This window comes from Papaver somniferum, chromosome 8 (genome assembly GCF_003573695.1).
Source record: "Papaver somniferum cultivar HN1 chromosome 8, ASM357369v1, whole genome shotgun sequence".
NCBI lineage: Eukaryota > Viridiplantae > Streptophyta > Magnoliopsida > Ranunculales > Papaveraceae > Papaver > Papaver somniferum.
In genome coordinates, this window is record NC_039365.1 from 11,885,219 (window position 1) to 11,904,862 (window position 19,644).

Below are 19,644 nucleotides of genomic sequence, written 5' to 3' on the forward strand. Positions count from 1 at the left end.
TTTGACATGGTAGAAGGGTTCTTAGAGGTCTTTATGGATGATTTTTCAGTGTTTGGTTCGTCTTTCGATGAGTTCTTGCATCATTTGTCACTAGTGTTGACTAGGTGTAAGGAAAAAAATTTAGTGCTTAATTGGGAGAAATGTCACTTCATGGTTCGTTTAAGAATTGTTTTAGGGCATATCGTATCTTCTAAGGGTATATAGGTAGATAAAGCCAAAGTTGACCTTATTAAGACTTTACAGGTCCCAAAAACCGTAAGAGATATTAGGTCATTCTTAGGGCATGCAGGTTTTTATCGTCGATTCATTAAGGATTTTAGCCTAATTTCTAGACCTCTTTGCAATTTGCTTGCAAAAGATGTTAAGTTTGTCTTTGATGATGCTTGTTTAGAGGCTTTTGAGAAGCTTAAGAATTTACTCACTACCGCCCCTATAGTCTAGGCACCCAACTGGAACCTACCCTTTGAGATCATGTGTGATGCTTCAGATTATGCAATTGGTGTTGTGTTAGGTCAGAGAGAAAACAAATTACTTCATTTGATTTACTATGCTAGCAAAACTCTGAATGATGCCCAGTTGAACTATACCACTACCGAGAAGGAACTGTTAGCCATTGTGTTTGCCTTAGACAAGTTTAGACCCTATCTCATAGGTTCTAAGATCATCATATATACTGATCATGCTTCTTTGAAATATCTTTTGTCTAAGAAGGATACAAAACCTAGATTGATTAGGTGGATCCTTTTGTTGCAAGAGTTTTCTCCAGACATCAGAGGCAAAAAGGGTGCCGAAAATGTTGTAGCAGACCACTTGTCTAGGCTAGTTGTTAGTTCCCCTGATGATTCCCTTCCTATAACGGATAGCTTTCCTGATGAACAATTGTTCTTTATTACCCAATTACCTTGGTATGCGAATATAGTTAACTATCTTGTTACTGGTCGAATTCCCTAACATTGGGGTAAACAAGATCGTTCTAGGTTCTTATCTAAGGTTAAGCACTTCTTTTGGGATGATCCTTATTTGTTTAAGTATTGTCCAGACCAGATTATTAGGAGATGTATACCTGAGAGTGACCAGTCCATTATTATTTCCTTTTGTCATGATCATGCTTGTGGGGGTCACTTTAGTGCTAAGAAAACTGCTGCTAAGATATTGCAGTGTGGACTCTATTGGCCTTTGTTGTTTAAAGACTCCCACAGTTACTGTGTGACTTGTGAACGTTGCCAGAAATTAGGAACCATTTCCCGTAGGAACATGATGCCATTGAACCCTATTTTAGTTGTGGAGGTATTTGACGTGTGGGTTATTGACTTTATGGGTCTGTTTCCTAATTCTTTTGGTAACTTATACATCCTTGTCGTTGTAGACTATGTCTCTAAGTGGATTGAGGTGGCTGCGTGTAAAACCAATGACCATAGGGTTGTGATTGAGTTCTTGAAAAATAATATACTTACACGTTTTGGTACACCGCGAGATATAATTAGTGATGGAGGGTCGCACTTTTTTAATGGACCTTTTAGGCTTTTGAAGAAATATGGTATTACACATAAGGTAGCTACCCCGTATCATCCACAGACTAGTGGTCAGGTAGAAGTTTCCAATAGGGAGATAAAACGTATATTAGAGAAAATAGTTAATCCTAATCGGAAAGACTGGTCGTCTAGGCTTACTGATGCCTTATGGGCTTACCGTACTGCGTTTAAGAACCCCATTGGAATATCACCTTATCGACTCGTGTATGGCAAGGCATGTCACTTACCTGTTGAGTTAGAACATAGAGCTTATTGAGATGTTAAGCAGCTAAATTTTTCACTTCACAGGGCAGGAGCCCATAGGAAACTCCAACTCAATGAGTTGGAAGAGATTCGTAGAGATACATACGATAGTGCTAAGGAGTATAAGAACAAAATGAAACTTGTGCATGATAGAAATATCTTAAGAAAGTCATTTTCTCCAGGTCAAAAAGTTCTTCTGTATGATACGCGCTTGCATCTTTTCCCTGTGAAGTTACATTCTCGATGGACGGGTCCTTTTATTGTTCGCACTGTCTTTCCTCATGGAGTTGTTGAGATCGAGACACCGGATGGTAGTAGTTCTTCGAAGGTTAACGGTCAGAGATTGAAACCCTTTTTAGAGCCCTTTCCTACAAGAGATATTGAGTAGGTCCCTCTGGAGGACCCTGCTTACCCTTGATTGACCATCGAGGCGATTGTATGTTGTTGTATATTAGTTTTTGATTTCTCTCTTTACCCAGATACTATATTTCCGACTTCTCTCTTTACTAACTCCTCATTTTACTTTACTGTTTGGTATTGCTCTTTCATTAGAAACATTGAGGACAATGTTAGATTTAAGTTTGGGAGTGGGGAAGAAACTTTTTGTTATCTTTTAGTTGAAATAAATAAACTCCAGAGCCTAGAAATTTATGCTTATTAAGGTTGGCACTAACCAATCTAGGTGGATGGGAACATCTTGGTTATAGGAGTTGAGGAACCAATCTGATTAGATGGAAACATCTAAAGAGTCTATTCATAAAAGCACAAAGCTCAGGTGCTAGAATTAAAAAAAAAAAACATGGTAGTTTCGCCATATCTCGTGTAATCCTTTTTAAGTGATTTGGTGGGGCACAAGATTCAAGTTGTTACCTTTGCTAGGGTGGAATAGAGTGATTGAGATACCAAAAAAAAAAAGACCAGACCATTAGACCTACCGGAATAAATTCAATAAAGTCGACCACTGGTGCCCTTGTATATGCCAGTTGTGTTGACCTAGAGTTAGGTTTATCGACCACTGGTCCCCTTGTATATGCCAGTTGTGTTGATATTAGTCAAACCGGTATCTCAGTCCATTAGGATAGGTTCACCTTGGCAGAGGCCTTCAGACAGATATGGGAAACACCGTTCACTTTTAACCATCTCTTTATCCATCTTCTTAATATTTCCATGTGATTGGTTGACTCCGGTTATGATGTACAGAAACTATCTGAGTAGAGCTCTGTCACTTATATATGAATTTTAGTATGCTGAGTGCAAACTCATGTACAACAATTGGAATTTCGCATCAGGGTACTTCCTCCTGTAGTCAATGAGAGTATGCCAACCAAGGAGATTCTTTAGTTCTTTCCAAGGTTCTGCTAGATAGCTAGAGTCTGGAGTAAAGGTTTTGTGGGTACACCTCTGGTAAACCCTCCGGAGACAACACTCCGCCACTAGGGCCACCTAGTGGTTTAACAGCTTGCTGCACGTGCTAAGTGTAGTCATTTTATATTAGATTTGCTCGAGGACTAACAAATAATAAGTTTGGCGGTATTTGATACACATTTTTGTGTCTGAATTGTCCTCAATGTCTCTATTTCTAGTGCTTGATTTTGTACTTATTATGGTGTTTTTATGTTTGTGTAGGTGTTTTTGGAGAAATACACTTGTGTGGAAAAAGTTGCTCAAAAAGTGCTATTTGGACCCCTGGAGGACATTTGCTATACGGACCCCATATTTGGCTAAGGGACACCCAAGGTTATGCGTATCCCAAATTCATCCTCAGCACCAAAATTTGTCCTCAGCACCCATCTGCTATTCGCACCCCAGCAAAGGATAGGGGCACTTCATCTTCAACAGTTCAAAAATAAAAATGGCGGGAAAAATATTCACTTCACTAGTAGATTTTTCGATCGGATTTTGGAGGAGTTTTTGTGCGACTCAATCGTTGAAACTTCATGGGTAGTTGTGATATGTCCTAACAGAGATGGTATGAGTGTTTGTTTCGATCAAATTTGGCTGGATAACTTGGTTTAATCCAAACAGGGAGTTAGAGGAAAAATCTGAGCTTGCACGAGTTGTGAGGAATTTAAACGTGTTCTGCTCATGTTTGATGACTCGAGCAACACTTTGGACCTTGACAAAGATAAATAAGGAGATTTTGCAGATGTAGAAATGCGTAAGAATCTAAATCAAGGAAGAAAATATTCCCAGAATATTTTTCATCAAGGCCGAGTTAAGAGAGAATTATCTTGAGTTATAGCGAGATTTCTTGGTGCTACTGGATATAAATAGGTTCCTAGGATCACATAGAAGCGTTCTAGAGAGTTTGGAGAGTTATAGAGCATCACAGAGCCGAAAAATCGAGTTGCAGAGAACACCATTTCTGTTGCTGCAGAATTGAAGAACACGAAGAACAGACTCACGAAGACAGTCGTTTATCAACAGTGATAACGACACAGAGGCGAGGGTCGTAGAAGCTGAACAGCGACAGTTGGCTTTTATCGTTTTATGTGACAGTGTTTTGCAACAATTAAAAACGTTCCAAACACCCGATTTTTAATAGTTTTTCTCCAATTCATTATTTGTAAACACTTTGAGCAATGAAATCAACTTTTGAGCGCGTTTCCACAATGATGAGCTAAACCCAGTCCTTGGGGCGACGGAGGATGCTATCTTTCCAATGAAAAAGTTTTTATTTATGATTATTTGCCTAGATTTAAAATAGATTTTATGGTTTTTGTTAAACAATTGTATTTTATTTTGATGGAACATGCTTAGCCTAGGGTTTTGATGTCTCATGCTTTGGATTAACATTCGTTGTTTCTAAAAATCTACTTTCGCAATAATTGAGAATCAATTTGAACGTGTGAAATTGCATGATTATAATTAGTATCACTTTAGAATTGGTAAATAGCGGAATCCTAGCCCCAGCCTCTCCATAATTCTCACAACACTTTTTATTCGAGTTTGTTATATTTTTTTTTATTTATAAAAAGTAAGTCTAAAAAAATCTTCCTTCACAAGTCTCAACGAACCTTTTTACTACAAAAACTTTGAAACCCCATCAAGCATCCAAGCCAAAAGGAGAGCTAGTTGTAAAAAAATTTGCTGGCTAGCTGGAAACGACAGTCACAGTCTACGTGATAGACATAGACTCACCTTACAACGCACTCATAGGGAGACCATGGATACACGAGATAAAAGGGATTGCATCTACATATCATCAGGTGATATGATTTCCCATGCCAAGTGCGATTGGCGAGATAAGAGGAGATCTCCTGGACACGCAAGATTGCGTCAAGAAGGATGTCCATAACTATGAGGATAAGCAAAGAAGGAAAATCGATCAAGGAAGAAGGCATGCGAAGAAAGGATAGCGGAACAACTGATGGTGTTAACAATTGGGACATGTGAAGAGTTGGACACAACATAGAAGGACTCAGACGAGGAGGTAAACATGACGAGTGATGGTGAGAAGAAACGCGAGATGACTCCAGAAAAGAGGGGTCCATATAAGGAAAAACAGAGTGGAAAGGAAAAGAAAGGGAATGCGGCTGAAGGAAGCGAGACACCAACCCCTAGCGTTAAAGAAAAGCGAACCCCGCGAGGAGGGGCAAAGATAAACACTTCTAAACGTAAAAGGGCGTTGGAACAAGAGGCTGATGGAAGCGTCGAATTGCATGATTCTCTAGGGAAAGGGAAAACGGCTTACGAAGAAGAAGAGAAGGAACGATTAAAGGAGGAACTCTACCAAGAAAGATGAAAGAAGGAAGACTTGGTGAAGGAACGCATAAGGTTGGAAAAACAAATGAGAAGCTTATAATTAAGAACAATCATTTAAAAAGGAAGCAAGAGGGGAGTAGTACATGAAGAGGAGAATATGCTCCGAAAGGGATAGCAGAAGGATGTCACGATTACCGGCGAGATAACAAGGGGCGAGGGGAACAAAACGAACGAGAAGACTTAAAGAGAGCCATAGAGAATAGCAGGAGGGAATTCCGAGGAAAAAAAGTATCTAATGCAGCAATTGATGGTGGACGGATGGAGAGGAAATAATACCCAAATAATAGAAAAGGCAATTAGGCTGCAACCCGAATAAATGAACAAATGTGCAAGAAGCGAACCATGTAAACCAGAAATAACAGCACTATTCTCGTTAAGGCAAAAAGAAAATGAAAATCTGCGAAGTCTAGTGGAAAGATGGGACGCGATCTGCAGAGAACTAAAAGGAAGGATTTCAGAGGAAGACTTAGTGCGCTCATTCATCTATGCGTTGTCAACTAGGAAGCCTCTATTCACGACGTTATTTAAGGTCAGAAACGAAGTAGATATGAAGGAAATGAAAAGATATCATTCTGAGCACATTCGCATGGAAGAAGAACACTGATAATCAAGGAAGAATGATAAAAGCCAGATGAATGTACTTAATTAAATCTATCAATTGATAGTGTATAAATTTCAAAAGGATAACAATGAAATTTTTGTGAATTTTGATAAATCGTATCATGAATGTGAATTTCACAAGAGCAAAGTAAGACCTCACATTAGGAGGTAAATAAGATTCATAAAATAAACAGTTTCTAAAAAAACTTAAAACCTTCGCCTAGGAAGGCTGAGAATCCACGGCATGCACCCTAGTTCGCATGAGAGTGCAAGAGGCAAGGCCTAACGCATGTCGTGAAAAACTCTCAGAGAGATAAGCTAGGGGAAATAATAAAACCTATCCATTGAGGGTCCCTTTTTATGACGACCTTCAGTAAGGGGTGCAGAAATATGACCAAGGCGCCGACGTATTCAGTTGATCTGTGGGTGCCTGGGACGTCTGGAGCGTTACCGGCCATGTCCGTATGGAAAGTCTTGGTTACGATGCACTCGATCCCAAAGAAACCTCACTTAGGGTATGGCTTCATAACCACAAGCCATATCGGCGAAGCTGATAAGAAGCCACGAAAACAACTGACTGTCGTAATAACTAGATGGGAGGAGACCAACATGCATGTTAGGGTTAACCTCCTTGAAGGGGCAATCAGGTGGAATATAAAGGGATGTCACCCTCCATATTAGGGAGCTGTGTGACCAAAAAAGACGATAATGTCATGGGGCTAATGTTCATGGGAACATTTAAGCATGTCGCATTGTCGCAGAGAAAAATAAAATAAATGTTAAGACGAGGTAGATGGATTATTATCCGCAAGGGTAGTAAGTGCCTGATACTTCGTCGAGTTAAAATCTTTCAAAAAGGATGAGGAAAAATAAGACCTTAATTAGGAGGCGCACTAAGACCTTGTATAAAGTAACATATAACAATCAGAATGTGAATAAGAACTAAAGGTGGCGAGATAATTCTTGTAAAGGCAATAAGGTAACGAAGGTAAGGCTGTCGGAGGAAACTAAAATTTTACATTTTAACATTATTCATGCGAGACTTAACGTTTCACCTCGACGAGAAAAGTGAAGGCAAAGCCAAGAGACAAAGACAAGAGAAAACGAAATAAGAAAGTTGAAGATAGACACGACATGAAAGATGGAGGCGAAATACAAGATAAGATGCAGCGAGATACTTCGTAAAGGATTCGACAAGATTGAAGCACAGTTGGGAAAGAATTGATTAACTATTTACCCTGCCTCGGAAACACACAAAAGAATAAGAGGTAAGTATATACTTTAAATTTCATTATTCTTTTGAGTATTCCCTCGGTAAGTATATACTTGGAAAAATAAAAATCATGGAAATAAATTTAATCAAGGTGCTACCCAAAAAGTTAAGATGTTTCGTCCCCCAATCTTGGGAGCGCCCAGAAAGACAAATTGTTTCCAGAATAGTAAAGCATAAAACCAAAGTATGTCAAGCATAAAACCAAAATATGAAAGAAGAAAACTAAGAATGTTGTTGAGGAAGGACGCCATCAACAACTATTGCCCAGGGATTTCATCACCCATTCCAGTAAGACCAGCACCAGTATTAGCAGAAGCACCCTTGGACTCTTCCTCCTCAACTTTTGTATTATCAACCTTCTGCTCCTCGCCTTCTTCAGAGAATCTATCCTCTTCACCCGAGATGACCCTATCATCCTTTGGTTGCTCTTCATCGGAGAATACCTCCAGAGGAAAAGTAGGATGAGGGATACCTTGCTCGTCGCAGTAGTTTCCAAAGAGAGAGGTCAGGTAATTCTGAGTATTCTTGCAAGATGCCTTCGCTACCTTCGCAGAAGTATCAATCATCTCATACATATCAACATTCAAATCATCGACCTCAGTCTTGAGGAGAGAAACCTCCGTGTGAAATTCATCCCTTTCTTGGGAAAGGCGAAGGACTTGAGTCTTGTGGCGCTCTTCAGATTCTGCAAAAGAAAGTGAACAGAGTTTGATCAGAAACTGGAAGTTTGACATAATCAACAATATTTTTTGTTGCACCTAAATCTACCTTCCATCTACAAGATTGTGGTATTCAAGGTTTCGTGAATGTCAGTATACAAATGATCCATCTTGGAGATCGTTAGATACGACTCTTGAAGGCGGACACATAACTCGTGATATGCATTGTCCCAACCTTTACCATGACCAGACTTCGAGGTATCTTTGTCGGACTGAATGACAAGAGCACCCTTGTTTTTGCGAGGCTCGACGGACTTGGCTTGAGAGGAATATTTGATGAACTTCGGGCGTGATGAGTTATCTACCTGATCTTGAAGGAGTTCCACTTTCCTTTTTAGACAGTCAATCTCTTCGTTTAAACAGGATACTTTATTACGTGACTTGCGAAGATCATCCACAATCCTACTTTTATTGTTGATCACGCGCTCGTAATCTTCTTTCAGTCTCTTATAGGCAGCCGACGATGAGAGGTCGAGACCCCACGAGGTAAGGAATGAATTGTTGACTCGTTGAAGTTCCACCTTTAGGCACTCATTGTTATCATGAATATGGTGATCCAGCTCCTCATTATGAAAACAATCAATGGACAGACGATCAACTTGCGAAAAAAGAGTTTCGACCTTCTCGTTTAAAATTGTGTTTTCAGACACATAGCGGTCATTCTGGGTCACGAGGTTCACGTTCTCGGCACGAAGATCTTCTAATGAGGAAGATGCTTCGGAGGCACTCGTTCGGCGTTGCATGCACCGAGCTTGACGAAATACGAGATAAGAAAATAACAGAAGTAAAGATAAAGGAAAAGAACGAATTTGCGAGGTTAGGGAACTTACTTAGAAGCTTCTCTATCTTCTGACTTTGCTTGCTGGAGTACTCCTTCTCCTCTTTGAGATCCTTTGCCAAAGTTTTGATTTGAGCTTCATCCTTCTTGGCTTTCTCGCGGACGAATCTAATCTCCACGAGACAGGCCATATGTCGATTGACCTCCTGTGAGTCCAAGAACCAAAAGTTAGAAGTAAGCCTCGGAGCGAGAGGAAGGTCGAACTGAGAAGATACGAAGGATTTACCTGGCACATTAAGGCGGAATGTTGCTGGAGAGACAAGTTCATAGAGGCGTTCAGCATCACAGAAGGATCTTGGGAAAGAAAATCGCCAGAGTTAAAGGTCACCAAGGATTCTAAGGCACGGGACTTCAGAGCTGGATATTCGCGAGCTTTGTCATAAACCTCTTGAAGAAACTTCATATCAGGATCGTAAATGAGATTAGACATCGTCGACGAAGCCGCTTGCTTCTTCTTCTCGCTGACAGAAGGATCCTCAATGGGCTTCTTGGAGCACTCAATCTTGGAAAGAACGAGAGGATCAACTACTGTTGGAGATGCAGTCGTGGGAGGCTGAGAATATTGAGGCTTGGGAGGAGTAGAGAGGCTTGTAAGTACGACAGATTTCGGAACATCGGTCAAAGCAGATAGATCTAGGACCTTTTGTTGCCTTTTATGCTCGCCTGAAGGAGGAGCGCGAGTCTGCGAAATTAGAATATTAACACGAAAGATAACTGAAAGGTCGGAATAAGCAAGGAAACAATGATAACGAAGTAAAACTACCTGAGAAGAAGGAGGAGGCGGAGTAGGGTGGTCACTCCTTTTTCGCCCCTTTGATGACCCCGAAGTAGACTGCTTAATGAGAAGAGTATTGTCCTGCGGGGAGTAAAGAGTACGAATTTAAGGTTATCACAAAGGAAGGATAATGGGCAAAGTGAATACCTGGTGAGAAGGTTATCACAAAGGAAGTCATACCTTGGATGGCACACACCACCGAAGTCTCCAAGGATCACAATCAGCGAGATAGCAGTGTTTAGAAATAAGGCCTTGACGAGAAACCCCCTTCTCTTCAAAACCCCAAACGAAAGGGCCACCCACCACCAGAGAAAACGTCTCACAATCATCACCGCAAGAAAGGCGGAGCTGGGAATCCACGTCTAACAAGAGATCTTTGATCGGAGCCGCGACAGTCTTTCGAACGAGATCGATGCCCCACTCCTGGTGCTCTCTCGTACTTGTGAACTTCGCCGAATATTTTTCCACGAAGGAATCCACGTTAAAGTCACGAGGATCAAACTCTTCGGCTGCTAATGGAACCTGCGAGATACCATTAGTAGAACAAATTTTAAACTCGTTGGAGATGCGGATTGCGTTACTAGAAAAATGAAAGGCCCTACATTGCAGCTTTCCCAGGATCTCAAAAAAGATAGGGTTGGAAGGATCGTAAAGTGGGAAAGATAAACCAGCCCTCAACTGACCGACAGTAGTGATCATCTTGTCGGCCGACCAGGTACCCGATTGAATCCACCCATAGTTAAGTTCCATGTCCTGAGTAGCAGTAACATGTGGACTAACAGAAGAATCGACAGCAGGAGTTAAGGTTAAGCCCATCTTCTGAAAATTTGCTTGGAAATCCTCAAAGGACTTGAGTGAGGGGGTAGTTCTGGAAACCTTCTGGGAAGCCATAATGACAAAAGAAGAATAGAGGGTCGAGAAGGAGATAACAATGGCATAAGAAGGAGAAAACGCAAAGACCATATAAACACAGAAAGGAGGAAGAGGAGAAGAAACCCCAGACTAAAGTCAGAGTCAGATATAAATAGCACGAGAAAGATGACCAGCTTGGTAGGTTGACGGCACGTTCGAGGTATATTAACCGGAAATAAACGGTTACCCAAAAAACGTGGTCACGTGGAGGCAGGAAAGTGGAGAACGTGGCGGCTAGGGAATCTGAAGCGGTTCTTATTCCATTATCGTATGATTCGAATAGAATAAGAAAAGTCAAAATTTAGGTACACGAAATAGGATTCGCCACGTGTCGAACATAAGGAGAAGAAATAGGGATAGAAAATCTCACTAAAAGATCCCAGTCAGAAACTTGTCAAATGTCAGAATTATCTCGCTGACGATCGCCCCTGCGAAGTACAAAGAGAGTGAGTGCGGAGACGAGGAAACTTGCACCAAGTTGAAGTACCCAACAAGATATCAAAGAAGAAGTCATAAGGGATGAAGTAAGATTACTTGGCTGAAAAGACAATTCACGAGATAGATAAGTTATGGAGCAAGAAAGAGACAGGTGTCCCGTCAAGCCCATGTGAAGTAAGCGAAATAAAGGGAAAAACTTTATGGAAAAAGGTCTGGGAGAAATGTAAAGCATTACTGCGAGAATGCGACGAGATAAAATGAGTTGTGTTCCATTAGGATTAGATGGACTATAAATAGAGGTCCTTGGGCAATGTATAAGGGATCAGAGTTTTGGAGAGTGGGAGAGTTTAATCTAGGGGAGAGATTAGGGTTTCCTTGTATTCAAGAACTTGTATCTTTGTTATTTTGAATGATTCATTAATAAAGATTTCGGTGTTTATCTTACTTAGTATGCCTTAGAATTTGGTTACTATCACTTTGGGTGTACTACTGGGTTTCCAGTAGTTACACGTACAGTCGTACACGTACAGTCGTACACAACTAGAGCATTAGCAGGGTCTAACAGACTAACACCATGATAGCTCCAACATGCACCTATCCTATGCTACATTTTCATTGTGTCCTTTGCCGTGCTTGCTAACTTTAAAGTTAAGTTTGAGGTCCGTCATGGTACTGCTGGTTCAAAAGATGATTTATAAGTCGTAGTCTAATGACACTTATCATCTTGATCATTGAGATGGTCAGGAAACAACTAAATTTGCAGTAATTCTGTCTTTTGTCTTTTAAAAATGGCAGATTAACATTCTAATTCTAGAAGTTCATGCCATCTAAGTGCTACAATTAAATAAACTAAAAGGATAAAAAACACGAAATTCTGTTCAGTCTAATTTAAACTGAATTAGATAGTAAGACATCTCTCATAAATAAGTTCGTTTCTTAGTTCTTATCATGTGCTGAGGATATATTTATTTTCTTTGAAGAAATAGGAATAGGGACGCAGTGCTAATCCCGCAAAAATGCACTCATCTGGGAAATATGGTTTTGGAAGTCGAACATTAAACCATAAGAGCAATTTCGGTCCGAAGAGAAATTTCGTAAGAAAATGTACTGAGACTATTTTCTTTAAAAAAATATATTATTGATAAAGTTAACACTTTATTGATAATTTATGAAAAAACAGCTTACATCAAGAATCGCATGGCTGCTAATGGGGTACCGTTTGAGTGATCCGACGGTCAGGATCGGACATAACTTTTTTGTCTCATACGAAACAGTATCTCTTGGTACTCCGGTCCCCCGTTAGCAGCCACGAAGAATCGTAACCTAAAACATAGGTTAACATACACTGAGTTTCATAAGCCAATTATTCTTGGACCTCTCTGCGGTGCACAATAAAAGCTTAAATTCGGTTGAGTGCGTTTTGGCAGTGATTTTCTGGTGAAAGAATGCCTGAATTATAAGCAGTAGTCCGTTTAGTTTGTTGCATGGCCGAGGTAATCAATGTTTCATAGTGAATAAATTTAGTTATATTGTTCTTTTTGCCGAAAAGGCAAGGGAGACAAACGTGCCTTCAACAGTCTACAGTAAGGGAATGCAGACTACGCAGTTAAAGAAAATATGGGATTAACGTCCAGATTGCCCGAAGAAAAACTAAAGATACGCCTGTTGCTTCGCCAAATACTCCAGAAAAGAAGAGTAAATTATTATTAGGTTCTCAATTTCTTTTTAATTATTATTATTAATCGCTCGAACTATACCCACAATCGCACCACCAAATCCGCAAATAAAAAGAAGCGCAAAAATTATAAGTGTTATTACAAGTGAGCTTCTCAACATAATCAGAGTCGTCGACGTCATCCAAGTTAATATCTCCAACGAAACCATCCAGATAAGAACCATTCTTTATAAACGCCTTTAGAAGCTTTGAGTATACATTAATCATAGAAGCTTTGAGAAGAACCCTACACATCTTCGTCTTATATTTGGGGTAATTACCACGTCTGATTTTGAAACGGTTACACAGAGTTAAAATTGTTTCGGTGCGGTCGCGAAAATGTTGCGCAACAAATTCTTCAAAATGCTTTGGTGGGTTCTTCAGAGTAGCCAACGTTGTCTGGCAGTTTTCCTTAAATAGCCTTTCATTGCTGTCAAAAGATTCATCCGTCCTGAAACCAATCTTAAAGCCTTTTTGTAGACGGGGATCGTTTATGTTCATACCGTGTTTGCTTTTCTGCGGGTTCTCGGTTTGAAACACGAGTTGAATAGATAACACAATATCCAGTATATTCGATGTATTTGGACTCCATTGAGCAGCTAGCAATTTTTCACTATGATAATATGACCAACGTGTATCTATTCTATACGTATTAACGCCAGCACCATGTAGATAACTCAGCGCGCATGTATAATAACAGTGAACTTCAGGCGGGACGTTGGGATAACTGGGCGGTAATATTATATCAAAGAAGAATAAACCATCACAGTAAGGCGTACCTTCTCCACCAATTATTCAGCTCTCACAAGACCCGAACATAAGTTAATTCAAGTAATCCTGTTTTGAGTTTCTCCCACTCTGGCATTATCCTGTCGTGCCTGTCGGTATTATTATGGTTTATTTGTTGGTTACTTGGAGAGGAGGATGAAGCACTAGAAGCGGAATTATAAGTAATTCCTTTCTCGTCTTGAGCCGCACAAGACACGAAGTCAAATTGCTTGAACTGACTTTTATTGATTGTTTTATCAACTTTTTCAGCTTCTCTGCAGGTTCCTGTTTTTTGGTTTTCTTGGCTACCAATGATTATTATTTCGACCATCTCTTTGTCAGGGTTGTAATCAACCATTCTGCTTTTGTGAAAGGGCAATAGTCCCACATCACTAGTTTCTGTATAATGAACTTAAAATATAATATGGAAGGGCCGCTCCACTCATTGTCAATTTGTTTTGAATTGGATGCCCGCAGATTTTAACATGGTATCAGAGCAAGGTGAGAGGGAGATGTGTTCTGGTAAAGAAGCGTTAGAAGAAGAAGAGAAAGAAAAAAAAAAAAAAAAATTGTTACCGTGAAAAAACTTGGTGTGGCTGTGGGTTTTAAGGTGTTCGTTTTCACCACCTAAACAACGCACTTGTAAACTAGGTTTCTTTAGAAACCATTCTTACGAGCAAGACAAAGAATATCATGATGTTGGTTTTTGTTCACGGGGATCAAATGTATGCTCAAAACCAATATAGAACAAGAGATTTTGGTTGGGTTGTGATCAGAACTCTTGATTGTGGTGAAATCAAGGGTAAACAGGATCAGTGGCTTGAACTTGATGTCCTGATGGTTACCGGTGAAGATCGATCAGTGGCTTTTGACGAGAAAAAAAAAACAAAAATCAGTTCAAAACTGATCTTGGGTCGTTGATTGCAAAGATAGTTGACTTAGAATTGTTGGTTCTACTGTGCTGAACGGTGGCTGGTGGATGTATTTTTAGAAGTTGTACGATGGTTACGAAGGTACTCATGCTCGGCACTGTAATTTCCAAAAACTACGAAGGGGATCGAAATGTCCCTAAACTACGAAGAGGACCGAAATGTCCCTAAACTACGATAATGGAACCTGTATCTTCTAAAACTACAAAGGGGACCGAAATGTCCTAAAACCGATTGGGACCGCAATGTCCAAAAACTACGAAGGGGACCGTAATGTCCTTAAACTGCAATTGGAACCGAAACGTCCTAAAATTATGAAGATGGGACCGAGAAGTCCTAAAACTACGAAGGGGACCGAAATGTCCTAATACTATGAAGATGGGACTGAGATGTCCTAAAACTACGAAGGAGACCGACATGTCCTAAAACTACGAAGATGAGGACCGAAACGTCCTTAAACTACAATGAGGACCGAAATTGGCAGAACTTTTCACAAATGTTAGGGAAAGCTCAGCTTAAATTTCTTTTGTCCAAGATGGGCATTCGTGATCTACATGTTCCATCTTGAGGGAATGTATTAGGAAATAATATATGAGAGTCTATATTTAGGAGATATGCACTTTAGGTTGTGAGAATTATATTAGGAATTGTATTGAGAATTAAGTCTTGTGATTGTATAAATATCTTGAAGAATTAATGAGAAAGATACACCAAGATTATTATCAATGTAGTCTTTTAAGCTTCCGTGTTTATGCTCTCCTCTCTCTTGCTCGATCCTTAACATGGTATCAGAGCTAAGCCCCAGACCCATACCTGCGTACGCCGGGTGTAGGCCGAGTTACTAGCCGAAGTGTTTATTTGTCACTTGTACACCCGCGGTCTAGGCCAGTGACGATACTGACCTGTGTACACCTGTTACCGATGGACTGGTAACTCGTACGTAGGTCCACGTGTGAGGCCCAGTGACTGGCCTTACACGTGAGGGGGCGTGTGAAAGGAAAATAGTCCCACATCACTAGAATTAATTTATTAACTTAAAATATAATATGGAAGGGCCGCTCCACTCATTGCCAATTGGTTTTGAGTTGGATGCCCGTACACTTTAACATGGTATCAGAGCTAGGCTCGTATGCGGGGTGTAGGCCGAATTAGTGGTCACCGTGACCGAATGACTGGTCACATGTACACCCGTGACCGAATGACTGGTCACTCGTATGACCTGTACGTGGGGTGGACCGTGACCGAATGACTGGTCACATGTACACCCGTGACCGAATGACTGGTCACTCGTATGACCTGTACGTGGGGTGGACCGTGACCGAATGACTGGTCACACGTACACCCGTGACCGAATGACTGGTCACTCGTATGACATGTACGTGGGGTGGACCGTGACCGAATGTCACCTGCACACCCATGACCCACACGTGCGTAGGTCCACGTGTGAGGCCCAATGATTGGCCTTACACGTGAGGAAGGATGTGAAAGGACAATAGTCCCACGTCACTAATTTCCGCATAATGAACTTACAATATAATATGGAAGTGCCGCTCCACTCATTGCCAATTGGTTTTGAGTTGGATGCCCGCAGACTTAGCAACCTTTCTTAGTGGTTCTCTGATGCCTTGTGTTTCTGCTTGACCAGAGACAAATAAAAGGGTCATTGATATATATTTATATTTATACGATTCACATTGATATTTATTAGAAACACCGAATCCCAGGAGGTTTGGTATTTGTTTCCTGAGAGGAATTATAATCATAGATTTGGAAAGTCACTCGTGAATTCGAAATAGGGTGGAATAATAAATGATTGCATGCATGATCCGAAATCATGGATAAACTTTACACAAAATTGGTTAAAAAGACCAAAATCAACAATTCCTGGGTGAAATGGACAGTTAGATTTTGATACTGTTTAAATGGACAAAAATGTAAAAATAGGCAGGATGTAACCAGTTTCATCGTGCCCATTTTCAAATATTTTTTTTCTTATTTTTAATTTACACAGGATGTATCCAGTTTCCTCCTTGCTATTTTTTAAATTTAAGCTAGGATAAAACCCGGTTTAATCCTTACTATTTTTTTTTTGGCCATTTCACCCAAACTATTTTTTACTCGTCCATTTGAACCGTGATTTAATATTTTTTGACAAATGACTCATTTTCCATAAAATTTAAACCAAATTCAAAGTAGTTTGCGACATTGTGCGAGCACAAGGGCTTAGCAGGCAGTACAAAATATATATCGCTCAGAAAAGACGTCAATCCACAACAAAAGTTGTTTAGTCTTACCTTAAAATTAAAAGAAGCTTCACACGAGGGTTGAGAGATAGAAGATTTGTTCCGCAGTGAGCGACTCCTGATGAAATAAAATATATTTTCCGAGGTCTTACATATAGCCAATTGTGGGTCATTATTACCCAGGATCAAAGTTTATTTTTGAGGGAAGCGTTCATTAGGAAATAGGAACCCGTTTTAGTTATGTAATCGGATTATATTTTTCTGTGTGCTTTCTTATATGGCATCGGATTCTGGAAATCGTAAAAATTTAAAGTCAGATAGGCAATATTATTTCAGAATGGTTTCTTAAAATAGTAAAGTCGACTTTTATTTTGCTAATCCATCAGCTCATTGATGATCTCTATATGTTGAGAGGCTGGGCTCTTCGGTACATTCCCTCCCGGGATATTTCCCGGTGTGAAATTCGGTGAGTGTAGAATCACACACTCTACTTTGGCTCAGCTTGTGTTTTTGCTATATAAAAAAGGGTCGATCATTAAACTGCAGCACTTGACCCCTCTCTGAAGCATGACACCATTCTTTGCCAACGCATAAGCAAAGAAATTGGTCTCTCTAATCCATGCCTGAACCTGATGAACTGTAGTTGAGCAAGAACTCTGCACCATCTAGCTTGAATAATCCAAGGAACTAAATTATTTTGAAAAGCATTGATAGAGAATCAGATTGCATTAAGATCCTGACATGACTATTAGCCACTGCCCATTCAAAAACCTTAGTGACTGCTATCACTTCAGCAATGAAGTTAGAAGCAATGGTAGAGTGATTTGTAATACTTCTGATGTAAATTTTCTTGCAGCTCGCACAAACCAAATTTGATTCAATAAGGCCTAAAGGCAAACAACCTGAAACCTTATGTGCATCAGATTTTGTTTGTCCCCGTGCTAAATGAAATGCTGGATGACTAGTCTTTCTAGTTTAGCACTTTTTAAGGGTTGTTGCTACACATCGACTGACAGGAAACAGATTGCAATCTCTGTATTCCAAGGAACGATTGCACAACTTATTATTATGAGTTTCACAAGAAAACAGTACCAAGAAGTTTATATCAATATGAAATTTACAAAACTTCAAAAAGAGCCCAAATGAAAGCTGCATTGTTCTACCAGCACAATGTCTTGTTTAAATAAAAATACAGTTTAAACTATGTATTTTTTCCTAGAGATCAATCATCTCCCACAATTTTAAGTATTGCCTCTGATCGCTTGAATTAAAAACCAAATCCCACCACAAAGCATGCATATAAAAAGGAGTCCCAAAATCCAAAGCGTGATCGCAGCCGATATATGAGATTCGGAGGTGACAACATGGCCAGAGTCATCGTCATCCAAGTTAATGTCTCCAACGAAACCATCCAATGAAGAACCATTCTTTATAAACGCCTTCAAAAGCTTTGTATATATATTGACCATAGAATCATGATATTCCCTGCCCATCTTCATCTCATATTTGAAATGATCACCATATTTGATTTTGTAACGGTTAAAAGCAGTCAAAATTGTTTCGGCACGGTCGCGAAAATGTTGTGCCACAAATTCTTCAAAATCTTTTGGTGGGCGCCTCAGAGTAACCAACATTGCCAGACAGTTTGCCCTGAAGAGTCTTTCATTGCACTTTAAAGATTCATCAAACTTGTAACCGGTCTTAATGGCTTTTTGTAAACGAGGATCGTTCGTTTTCATCCCATAGTACGGGTCCTCAGTTTGAAACACGAGTTGAACAGATAACAAAATATCCAGTATGGTCGATGTATTTGGGTTCCATTTAGCAACTAGCAATTTCTGGCACTGATAAGTTGCCCAACGGGTATCTATTCTAAAACGGTCGACCCCCGCAGCATGTAGATTCAAAAGTGTGCATTCATTATAACAGCGAACTGCAGGCGGGAATATTGGATAATTAAGTGGCAGTATTATGTCAAAGAAGAACAAACCGTCGTGGTAAGGCGTACCTGCTCCACCGATTATTGCAGCTCTTATAACATCATTGTCGTAGACCCTGACATAAACTGAATCAGGTAATCCAGTTTTGAGTATCTTCCACTCCTGCATTATTCTTCTGTGCCTGTCAATACTGCTGTTGTTTATTTGCTGTTTACCGGAAGAGGAAGAGGGAGCATAATGATAAATGATTCCTTTCTCACTTTGAGCTGTAGAAGAGACGAAATCGAATTGCTTGAATTGATTTCTAATAGTTGTCCCATTTACTTTTTCTTCTTCGGCTTCTCCAACGGTTCCTTGTTTTTGGTTTAATTCACCATCTACAATTTTTATCTCTACCCTCTCCCCATCGTGAGGGAAATCATATACCATTCTGTCCTTGTATTAGCTATGGATATCCTTCTACCGACAGTTCTTGGATGATTCTTTTCGTTTCTGCTTGTTATGAAAGACAAATAATGTTATGAGACAAATAAAACTGTCATCGATATATATACACACAGATATTCCGGTATTCACTAGCAAAAGGAGTCCGAGGTGGTTTTATATTTTGTGTCCTATGATGAATTATAACTCTCGATATTTCATGGTTTTATAGCGTCACTTGTGGATTCCAACACTGAGTGGAACTAAATTTGGAATTCCCACCAATATTAGGAACCTGTATTAGTTATGGAGTTGGATCTACTTTTTCTTATTTATTTTTTACCCTCGGATTGTATTTTGTGAAAGGCGCCCTAGGCGCACCGTGAGGCGATTAGATAATAAACAACTTATTATAGGGGTGGCATGTTTTATTATAGGGGCGACAGCATGATAGTAATGTCTCTTTAATTGGTTAGGGATGTTTTAAAGGGGATGTAAATTGACTAGGTTATCCTCCCCATTTTTTAACCTA

At 39.9% G+C, this 19,644-nt stretch overlaps 1 protein-coding gene across 1 annotated transcript; it reads right to left on the minus strand.

The window, feature by feature from the left end:
* Nucleotides 1-17,990: 17,990 nt before the first annotated feature.
* On the minus strand, nt 17,991-19,118 carry LOC113305088 (probable ubiquitin-conjugating enzyme E2 25). Its single transcript, XM_026554197.1, has 2 exons — nt 18,758-19,118; nt 17,991-18,682 (listed from the first exon to the last, which is right to left on the minus strand). The coding sequence occupies exons 1-2, from the start codon at nt 19,116-19,118 to the stop codon at nt 17,991-17,993; spliced, it is 1,053 nt and encodes a 350-aa protein (XP_026409982.1).
* Nucleotides 19,119-19,644: the final 526 nt, after the last annotated feature.

Bases quoted from the DNA above. Each gene is read 5' to 3' on its own strand.
- LOC113305088 (XM_026554197.1), bottom strand. From the start codon at position 19,118: ATGGTATATGATTTCCCTCACGATGGGGAGAGGGTAGAGATAAAAATT. The intron at 18,683-18,757 runs GTACGCCTTACC...TCCCGCCTGCAG, and splicing joins TGCAATAATCGGTGGAGCAG to TTCGCTGTTATAATGAATGC.